This window comes from Arachis duranensis, chromosome 3 (genome assembly GCF_000817695.3).
Source record: "Arachis duranensis cultivar V14167 chromosome 3, aradu.V14167.gnm2.J7QH, whole genome shotgun sequence".
Taxonomy (NCBI): Eukaryota; Viridiplantae; Streptophyta; class Magnoliopsida; order Fabales; family Fabaceae; genus Arachis; species Arachis duranensis.
Genome location: NC_029774.3, coordinates 58023374 through 58034865, shown reverse-complemented (window position 1 = coordinate 58034865; position 11492 = coordinate 58023374). Strand labels below are relative to the sequence as shown.

General features: G+C 34.7%; 1 protein-coding gene across 1 annotated transcript in view; it reads left to right on the top strand.

Annotated features, from left to right (window-relative positions):
• Positions 1 to 11228, top strand: part of LOC107479508 (cation-chloride cotransporter 1) — a 17605-nt gene extending 6377 nt beyond the window's left edge. Inside the window, exons 7-14 of the mRNA XM_016099638.3 lie at positions 356 to 456; positions 602 to 663; positions 2676 to 2900; positions 4453 to 4567; positions 6786 to 6980; positions 7765 to 8165; positions 9168 to 9329; positions 9990 to 11228. Coding sequence (XP_015955124.1) covers positions 356 to 456; positions 602 to 663; positions 2676 to 2900; positions 4453 to 4567; positions 6786 to 6980; positions 7765 to 8165; positions 9168 to 9329; positions 9990 to 11071 — 2343 coding nt within the window. The 3' untranslated portion in view covers positions 11072 to 11228. The remainder of the gene's footprint in view (positions 1 to 355; positions 457 to 601; positions 664 to 2675; positions 2901 to 4452; positions 4568 to 6785; positions 6981 to 7764; positions 8166 to 9167; positions 9330 to 9989) is intronic.
• The last annotated feature ends 264 nt before the right edge of the window (positions 11229 to 11492 follow it).

Below are 11492 nucleotides of genomic sequence, written 5' to 3'. Positions count from 1 at the left end.
TGATTTTAGCAATGGTTGAGTATCATGTTTCATGTATGAGGGCCTCATAGTCATAGGTACACCGCATAAAGTTTGGTGCACAAATCCTCTACAACACTATTGAGCCTAGGCTGGGATTAGAATAAGATCTCATTCAATCAGTTAGTACCTATAATAGGGCTATGGTTGTGTATTCTGGGAAGGTAAGTACAAGTCTGGAGTTTAAAGTTGTGAAGGTAAAGGGTAATCAATAAATATCCTTATATGATCATTGAGATTTTTATAGTATTTTTTTTCATTGTTCTCTGCTTTAGCTTAGCTTTAAGTATTTTGCGTTGTTCATTTCAGTCTTTCTCTCGTGTTTGATCTTCTGTAGGGAGGGGGACCATACTATCTAATAGGGCGTGCCCTTGGTCCAGAAGTTGGAGTTAGCATTGGTATATGTTTCTTCCTTGGGAATGCTGTTGCTGGAGCACTGTAAGTGCATAATATGGACTTTTCTCTCTCTGACTTTTTTCAGAGAGATTGGACTAGTTGATGATAGATCACATTGCCAAAATGTAGTCTCATTTATTGTGTATCATGTAATGAATTCTGAAGTTCTGTCTGTTTATGGTTCTAGTTACGTATTGGGAGCTGTGGAAACATTTTTGAAAGCAGTTCCTAAAGCTGGGATTTTTAGAGGTAATGATTTAATGACAACCTTTTTCCTTTTTTCGTTTTCTTTTGAATTGTTGTCACTTGTATCATTTATTTTTATGTTCACCTTGCTCCTGTATCATTTTTAATTTATTAAAAAGGGAACAATATTACAGATATAAAACATACTTCAACAATTTTAAATGGTTCATAGTATATCATAGAAACAGGTTTAGAGTTGATGGGCTGATTTTTCACTGCTTAATTCCTAATTGTTGCTGGATGGCTGTTTGTTGGCTCTTTTAAGCTAGTTTAGCAGGTTTAGGAGCAGTAGTGCTAGGCCTAGCTGCTGCCTATAAATACTAGGGGTTAGTTAGTTTTTAGTTAGTTAGAAAATTCTGTCAGTTTGTTAGTTCAGGAGAGGGAAATTCTCTCCAGAGTTGGTTAGATCCAACAGTATACTTCCATAAGGGATTGTGATATACAATCCCTAGTTCATCAATAAAATCCCTAATTTCTGCTAGATCCTATCAGTATATTTGGAGAATTTTTCTTTTTCCAAAATAAGATAGAACAATTATAGAGTAGGTTGTTGAAGAAAGAAAATTATACAGAACAACTATTCTAATAAATATAGAATTGCATAAAAGCCATGTAGAAGATTAAAGATGGTTGGAGGAATGCTTCAGGATTTATATGTGACAAAAAAAAGTGCCTTTAAATCTGGATAAATGTTATTGCATAGCTATTAGACCAACTATGTTATATGAGAGGGAATGTTGGTTGGTAAAAAGTCAACAAGAACGCAAACTTGGTGTCAAAGATGAGGATGCTTCGATGGATGAGTTGCCATAGTAAAATGATGAAGATTTGAGGGAGAAAGTTGGATTAGTACCTATCATGAAAGGATGATGGACTGCCTTAGGTGATATGTACATGTCTAGAGAAGGCTAGAAGATCATTTAGGTTGGAGGGTGAATAGAAGGGAGATAGCCCAGTGGTTAGGGGTAGTAGGACACACAGAAAAGAACTAGAAGAACATATTAAAAAGATATTTGAGCATAGACATGATCCATGATAGGGTACAATGGTATCGTCTGATCTTTATTGCCAATCCCATCTAGTAGGATAAGGCTATGTTTAGGGGTGGTAGGCAGGCTAGCCCGCCCCGCCCATTAAGACGATCCCAATTTCTACCCTGCCCCGCCTAACGGCGAATTGGCTAGCTAAGCCCACCAATTCTTTTTTCTTTTTTTCTTTTTAATTATCAAATCATTGAATATTATAAAAAAATACATAATTTTTTCAAACATTTCAATAAACTTATAATTTCTAAAGATATTAAAAAAAATTTTCTAAATTCACAAATACTAAAGTCTTTATAATTCTAAATATTTAATAAACATAATCATCAACCAAGTTTTTTAAAAGAAATTAATGAAACCTAACATTGTCCAAAACAAAACAAACATTCTCCAAAACATATAATTAAACATTGTCCAAATTTCTAATCAATCAAACATAGTCCAAATTATAACACAGTAAAACGAACAAACATTTCAAATACAAGTACAAAATTAACATTCCAAATTCAATTATAATCTTAAAGCCAAGAGCCCGTCCCACGTCGCCAAAACCCGTGCATTAGGCGGTGCGGGTTAGCCGGGCTTCTTTTATTATAGTTGTCTCAAATTTCTAGCCCAGCTCGCCTTTTTTGGCGAGTTATGCAAGCCGGCCCGGCGGTTTTGGCCCGTTTGCCACCCCTAGATATGTTATTGTTAATTGTAATTTGTTTTGGGTTTACATTATACTCCTTAAAATTGATTGCATCATAGTGATGAGGGGAAGTAGAGTTACTATGATAGTTTTGAATCAACTGAAACACTTTAATGTTGTTATTTTTTATATTATCATCATGTTGCTCTCTCTCTCTCTCTCTCTCTCTCTCTCTCCATACTTAAATTTTCTACTTCAATGGTATTATGAGTAAAACTTAATTATGTTTGAAGCAAGCACTTGATTATTTGATGATTACTTTATTTGTGTTGCAAGTGCAGAGACTGTCAGCCATGTTAATGGTACTGCAGTGACACCAATAGAAGCTCCAAGTTCTCATGATCTGCAAATTTATGGGATTGTTGTGACCATTCTTTTATGCTTTATTGTATTTGGAGGAGTAAAGATGATAAATCGGGTTGCACCTGCATTTCTCGTTCCTGTTTTATTCTCAGTCATCTGCATATTCTTGGGAATGTTTGTGGCTAAGAAGGATAAACCTTCAGGTTTGTTCTTTTTTTCTAAGTCATCCAGTTTGTCATTTTTATTAAAGGATCCATGTTTTAGTTCCATCTAATGCTCATGCACACATGTACACATTTTCCCTAGGCATCTTCTGAACCAGTAACACTTGGTTGATTTTCAGAAGCAAGTTGCACTCATGGGATTTTCTCTTTCTGTTTCTTTTGTTTCTTAATGAACACGTTCTTTTTTGGGTTGGAGTGAGAGATTAAAGATCTTGGAACATCATATATAGTACTTTCAATAACAGAGTGTGGTAGAAGTAGCCTAACTCTAATGAAAACTTGTTTTAGTTTATCAATGGGGTAAAACTTCTGTCTCTTTAACTGTTATCAAAAGGATAAAATGCAATGAATTATTTGAATTCTGATTTATCAATTTAAAGAGAACCATTATCTGACAAGAGCATAACCAAATATTCCAGAATATCAACTCATGCATAAAGATTTGTAACTTTTCCGACTGGATCTGGAAATATTTGTTCTAGATTACATTTGTTACTAAATTTTTTGATATAATATTATGCAACTAAATTTTAACATTATTTGACTTGTATTTCATCTTATCTATAAAACATGACTGAAATTTTGATTTTGATGCCATTCTGAGTAATTATAAATTGTTACTGTGGAATAGCTGTAATCAAGTCGAGGCTTCCATTTTAGGATGGTCTTGAATATAGACATTAGTAGTCTTTTAAGTGACTGGCAAAGTTGCATAGAAAAAGAATAGAAATTGTTCATGTCAACAGTAGGCTTTGAAGACAATCTAGACTTTAGCAGTTTTTGAATTGACTGGCAAAGTTGCGTGGGTTAAAATAGAAATGGTTCATGTCTAGAATTGTGCTGCTGTAACACATACCACAACAATGTTTGTTTGTTCTTTTATTTTTTTTGACAAAAAGTGAATCATAATCAGTGGCAAGGCCCTAATAAACATGTTAAAATTTCATAACAAAAGGGTCGTGAACTGTTTAATAAAGTTACAGACATTGACATTGTCCTCATTTATAATATAGAAATTGCTAATAGATTCTCAACCTTGATATTTGGTTTAAAAATTAGGATCTTTCTTTTCAGAATTGGTTCTTATTCCTGAATGAGAGATTAAAGTGTTCTGTCTTCACTTGTGGTTATTTGAAGAATCTGGTACCCTAAAGGTTCTGACGTGACAAGTCATGCTACATTGTCAAAAGCTTTGTAGCACATAAAGAAAATCAAGGAAACCAACTAATCAACTATGCTTCTCTCCTTTTCTTGAAGGAGTGAGAGTGAAAAATCAATTAAATAATAGGGAAGTAGGGAAATAAGAGTCAATAGGGTTCTTTTTTTCCTTCATTTTTCTTTTGCATTCAATACTGAATTTACTTATCAACTTGTAGAACCCACATTGCTTGCAATCCCTTGATGATGAGTGTTGAGGGCTTATTTATTTATTTTTTTAAAAAAATAGGAAAGACATTTTTTGCTTATAAATGTGTATTTACAAATGTTTTTTGTTCACATATTTTTCCCCCTTTATCCATGTTTGATTCAGAGGGATTTACTGGTTTGAGTTGGGAGACAATTAAAGATAATTGGAGTTCAGATTATCAAAAAACTAATGATGCTGGAATCCCAGAAACTGATGGCCATGTAAGCTGGAATTTCAAGTAGGTCTTTCTCATTCGTTTACTTTCATTTGCCCTATTTTACCAATATAACTTACAATGATTGTGCATGCATCTTAAATCTGTCGATGAATGATGTGGGGGCAAAATGCTTTAATTTTAGGTGATAAAGTTTGATGAAGTTGAGAGAATGAGAAAGAGATCGGGAAAGAAAATGAGAATGAGTGTTATGTCTTTATGTGTAATAACACTAAGGCCCAATTTGAGTAAACAGCTTAATTAAGCTCCTTTTTGAAAAAATAGCTTAAACAATAAATGCTTATATTAAAAGCAGTTTATAAATAAGTTATTTTGTGTTTGATTTTTCAGTTTTAAAAGTGTTTATTTTAAAAGAAATGTGATTAAAAGCTTTTTATTATGAGAGAAGTAATTTTTTTTAACTTTTCCATAAGCACTTAAATAACTTCTTAGAAAGCTACAATTTGGTTTTGAAAATTGCACTAGATATTAATACTACTACTTTTCATAAGTCAAAAGCTCAAAAAAGTAACTTTTGAAGCTTTCCAAATGGGCCCTAAGCTCATGGCCTTATATACAGTGAGGATACAGAGAGCTTACACTTAAGTTAGTTATTCATTCTAACATATTCTAGCAGGTTCTGATCTTCCTGCACTAACTGAATCTAACTGATTCTGACTTCTCTAGACTTTTCTAGACACTTCTAGAACCTCTCTTTAGCTTACTCTATTATTAGGCAATACTGTACAATACATTTTAGGAAATGTCTCTATATCTATATCTTTTATATACAATATATATAATGAGGATACCAAAACGTAATTGATTTTGGTCTCCAAATTTTTTACTACTTTTACCCTTATATCATGTATAACTGCTTTTAGTAGTTATTTTTCTTTCCTCCACAGACTTTACATTATCGTTGCATCTTCGTATCTTCTTTTATTTGTTATGTTTCGAATTAAAAAAAAAAAAACTCAACCAAAATCCATTTAAAAGTATAAATAAAAATTTGACTTGACAAGCATGCAGTGCCTAACAAGTCCTTAGTAGCAATAGTATGGATTCATTATACTTAATCTTCATATGTTACGCTGTTCTTCATTGGCTGATATATTAACTTAATGACGCAGGATTTTTAAATTAGACAGGAGAATGGTTTTAATTTTATTTAATTAATTTGATTTGCTTGAGGCCTAAAGATTCTCGATGAGGTTGGAAGTAAGGAGTTCTCTGTTAGTGCTTTTCAGCCAGTGGGTTCTTTCCTTTCCAAAAAATACACGAGCACTGCAAAAATTGACGTCTGCAGCAGGATATTGCATTACTTGGACCAAAATATCTGAATTTAGTGAAAAAAGACTACTTGTTGACAGGGCAATTCCACAATTTACCAAATCTACCAGAAAGCTTGATCTATATAGATCTTGCAGTAGGGAACTGCAAATGAAGGCAAGCCAATGATGTGGAATCTAAATTGAACATTAAACAGAATGGGGTCAAACAATGTTATTAATGTTTATTCAATTAGGAACAATGGTCCCAAAAAAATGACTTTGACGGAAGATTTAGATTTAGATAGGTGAATAGGGTTAAACAAAGGAAGGTGAGACTCTAATTCATTGACCTCTCTACCATTGAAGTTTAGAATAAAAATGGTGAGAGATAATGGTAAGCAATAACTGCAAAACAAGAGGGCAGACATTCTAAAATCTATTTTCCCCATCTTTCCAATGCCTTTGTTGTTAATAAGCCCTCAAGGACGTTGCTTAAATTTGTTCAACTCTATTATGAGGAACCAGGTAAATCAAGAGAAAGATTTACATAGGATTGAAATATAAAAATCCTCACCAGGGTTTTAAAACTTCTGTCCATTGAAGATGAAATATCGAAGCTTGAAATAGAGCTGAAATAGGTAGCCCTTAGCTCCTATTCCATAGTTATATTGTAACTTTTATATTAAGTATATGCCATCAAGCCCAACATTTTACTGATGATATGAAACTAGATTTTATAAGTTGCTGTCAGTTGCAAACCAGTTCTGTGGTCCCAATCAGCATGGGCTGCAGGAGAAAGATTTAGAAAAATTTTCACTATTTAAGATTATTTATCACTATAATTGATAAAGTTAAAATTATTTCACATTTAATGCAGGATCCTGAGGGACCAATATGTTTAAGCATTTTCTAGTTTATGATATTGGAATGACTTTTCAATTTTTCTAATTATATTCTTTGCTTCCCAGTTCATTAGTAGGCCTCTTTTTCCCAGCTGTGACAGGAATAATGGCAGGTTCTAATAGATCAGCTTCTCTAAAAGATACTCAGCAATCAATTCCTATTGGGACATTATCTGCAACACTTATTACTACTTCTCTGTATTTTATTTCTGTGTTATTTTTTGGCGCTGTTGCCACCAGAGAGAAGCTTTTAACAGACAGGTAATTTTTGGTCTGAAACTTCTTTGTATAATTGTTTCCTCTTGAAAGAGGATGTATTTGAAATGATGAGAAAAATTGAATGGACTGATCTGGACTTCTGCTGAGAAAGAAAAAGATTAGAATAAACTCAAAAGACCTAGGCCTGTGTGTACCTACGTTGCACAGGTATGTGCAAACTTGAAGCGTACCCATACCGGGTACAAGCGTGTGATGGGTACATGCAGGTATGCAAAGAACAAAAATAGATAAAAAAAAAAAAAATAGAAAGTTTCCTACAAAATAAACGAGCTAAGTATGGTTTGGGTACGATTTAAACAACTTGGCACAAGTTTTCCATCGTTTTTGGAGTGTTCTTTAAATTTTTTTCCCTTAATCTATGCTTTCAAAGAAAGCAACCATTTTCAAACCCTTTATCACTTTTTTCATTGTTTTTTAATCTTTGTTTAAAGAAAACAACCATTTTCAAACCCTGTGTTACTTTTGTTTGATTTCACATGGAACATGTTTTAGTAGGTGAAAATTTACAGTTTATTTTGAAAAGTTGATGCTCATACCCCATGCAACATAGATGTGCACCAAGAAGTCCCTTTAAAAAGAGGAACCTATTTGATTACCTTTGGTAGTCAACTTATGAAAAATATGTAATTCATCATGGTTTTTAATTATTGTGAGTTTTGGGCATCCATGTCAGAAGAAACTCTTTTATTCACTTTTTTTGAATGGATAAACCCCTTAAATATTTTCAATTTACTTCATCTGTTTTTGATATGGAGATTTATTGCAGGCTACTAACGGCTACAGTCGCCTGGCCTTTCCCTTCACTAATTAAAATTGGGATTATTCTTTCAACTTTGGGTGCTGCTCTTCAGAGTCTGACCGGTGCCCCACGTCTGCTTGCAGCAATAGCCAATGATGATATTTTACCTATTCTGCGCTACTTTAAAGTTGCAGATGGCAGTGAGCCTTATGCTGCTACCCTTTTCACTGCTATCCTATGTGGGGTGTGTGTCATTATTGGGAATCTGGATCTTATCACTCCAACTATAACTATGTTTTTCCTTCTGTGTTATACGGGTGTCAACTTGTCCTGCTTCCTTCTTGATCTTCTAGATGCTCCTAGTTGGCGACCTCGTTGGAAATTTCATCATTGGTTTCTCTCTCTTGTTGGAGCATTACTTTGCATTGGTATGGTGGCTTTTTTGTGCATATTTGTCATTATTGTCTATCAGCGGATTCATTTTGCTTCTATTTGGCCGCATCTTGGTTGTTTCAATTATTTTTTCTGCTTTATGCATGCTTCCCTCTCCCTTCTTTCTTTCTCTGTCTTTTATTTTCTTTTTCTTTTTTTGTGTTGTGGCAAGGTGGGGATGCGGGGGTTTGCAACTGTGGTAAAGATATAACGCTGAAATTAAAGCTTTGAATGTGATAGAGTGCCCTCAACGCACCATTTGTGAAACAGCATAGATGGTAGAACACCAGTTTACCGTGTTATAGCTGCATATAATTTGGGTTGGGAAATGGCTGTGTATTACATTAGTAGTATTATATTCCTTGCCCTAGTGCTTCTTTGATATTCATAATTTGAAACTGCGAACCATAACATTCCAGTTGCTATCGCATTGAGATTTAGATTTTAGATTAGAAAATAATTGAGCATTCTTGTAGCAATAGATGTTTGATTTCCAATATCCCGCAAATTCACTGTGGTTTGGATTCTCCTGTGTGAAGCTTTGACATTTGGGACATGTTTATGAATAGGTTTACAATATGTCCAGTCCAGTGAATACTATTCTTGAATTAGTTGAATAGCAGTGTTGAACCTTTTGAACTAGGTTTGCAGAGATTATTTGAAGTTGTAAAGCAAATCTATAATCCACATATGAAACTTGACTCACTTGGGAAAGAAAGCCTCCTTCTAAGTTTATATAACGTATTCTAGTGGTTCATATCTAGATGTAGAGGCCAAAGGGGCATGCCACTAAGAGAAATACACAAAGATCATCAAAGGTTCTCTCATTTCTTATAAATACCAAAATTACGTGGGTCTTTATGGAAGAGTAAAAAAGTTTAGCCTGTGACTATAGCTTTCTATGAACCATTTTATACTTACTTCTTCTGCTGCTTATGTGTGTTTTCATGTTAACCCTCAATTTTGCAATGATCATTTTTTCCTTGTTTCCAATGCAGTGATTATGTTCCTGATCTCGTGGTCATTCACTGTGGTGGCTTTGGCCCTTGCAAGTCTTATATATAAGTATGTGGGCCTCAAAGGAAAGGCTGGCGACTGGGGAGATGGTTTCAAAAGTGCATATTTCCAACTAGCACTTCGGAGCCTTCGATCACTAGGAGGTATATACCTTTCAAATTCAGTCAACTAGATAATATGATACAATATATTATGCATTAATGTTGTTGATCCTGGCATCAAGGCATTATTGGTTGGAGAAAAAAGAAATATTACTCTTAAGGTCCTTGAGAGCTTTCAAGAAAACGACTAAAGAACGAAGGACCAAATTACCCATGAAAATCTGTCTCTGAAAAATTTTTCAATGAAAAAAATAATTAAAATCCTTGAGGAAAATAGCCCACGAAACTTCATGTTGCAGACAAAATCAACACTTTTTGTTCTGACATGGATAATTTTGTCATTGACGTGATTTATCATGCATAATTGATACTTCACTCAAGCAAAACAAAATAGCAATAATTTATTAATTGGGAATTAAGTTGTTCACTGAACTTTGTGTTCATGGATAATTTCATACTTTAAGTATTCTCATTAAGTTTTTTCAATTCAATGACAACATTAATGAACTTTCTGTGTACAGAATAATCTATTAAGGTTGATATTTAGGCTTCAAGTTTAATCCTTTTGCATTGCTTCTCTTTACCAACTCTATCTATGACGAAATTTAATGTCAGTTGCTTTATTTATAGTATATTTTTTGTAGAAAACCAAGTATGCCCAAAACAATTTCTATCTATTAACTTAATTTGTAATGTCCGTAGAAAACCAAGTACACCCAAAGAATTGGTATCCAATTCCACTCGTGTTTTGCCGGCCCTGGGGTCAACTACCAGAAAATGTTCCATGTCATCCCAAACTTGCAGATTTTGCTAACTGTATGAAGAAGAAAGGTCGAGGAATGTCTATATTTGTCTCTATACTGGATGGTGACTACCATGAATGTGCTGAAGATGCCAAGACTGCTTGTAAACAGCTCAGTACCTACATTAATTACAAGAATTGTGAAGGTGTGGCTGAGATTGTTGTCGCCCCTAATATGTCTGAAGGCTTTCGTGGTATCGTGCAGACAATGGGCCTTGGGAATCTCAAGCCAAACATTGTGGTGATGCGCTACCCAGAGATCTGGCGTCGGGAGAACTTAACAGAAATCCCCAAGACATTTGTTGGGATAATTAATGACTGCATTGTTGCAAACAAGGCGGTAGTCATAGTGAAGGGTCTTGATGAGTGGCCCAATGAGTACCAGAAGCAGTACGGCACGATTGACCTCTACTGGATTGTGAGAGATGGTGGTCTCATGCTGCTGCTCTCTCAGCTGCTTCTTACCAAGGACAGCTTTGAGAGTTGCAAAATTCAGGTTTTCTGCATTGCAGAAGAGGATGCAGATGCAGAAGTGCTGAAAGCTGATGTGAGAAAATTCCTTTATGATCTTCGGATGCAAGCAGAAGTCTTTGTCATTCCCATTTCTTCACAAGAAAATGGTGGGTCTCCCCAGGATGAGTCACACGATGCATTTAAAGGTGCTCAACAAAGAATTGATGATTATCTAAACAAAATGAAGGCAGCAGCAAAGAAAGATGGCACCCCTCTAATGGCAGATGGTAAGCGCGCAGTTGTGAATGAGCAGCAGGTCGAGAAGTTCCTGTTCACAACGCTTAAGCTCAATTCAATAATGTTGAGATACTCAAGAATGGCTGCTGTTGTTTTGGTAAGTTTGCCTCCACCTCCACTGAACCACCCAGCATATTTCTATATGGAGTACATGGATATGTTGCTGGAAAATATACCGAGGATTTTAATTGTAAGAGGATACCGTAGAGACGTTGTAACTCTATTCACATAGTTTTGAACTGGATTCTAGGACATTAATTACTTCCTTTTCTGTTTATAGTTTTGTAGTTTACATGTAGTGTTCATTCTTTGTACCCATTTTCTTGCTCAAGAGGATCTACTGTATCACCAGATTATAATAGAAAAATTAAACTGTATTCATTTTGGAACATCGTTTGAATTGTTTATTTTCTTATTTTGAATCTCTCTTTTTGGTTTTACATCAGCATGAGATTATTATTATTATTATTATTATTATTATTATTATTATGGCAAAGCCTCGTAAAATAGTGATTCGGGCCTGCTACACATACAAGCATACAAGTAACCAAGTAGGCCCAGCCCAAACACGAAACACGCGCATGAAAGAGAGATAAGATGCCGCGTCCAACTCACGCGCTAAGCATTCGAACGGTTACGTATGGGAGACTCTT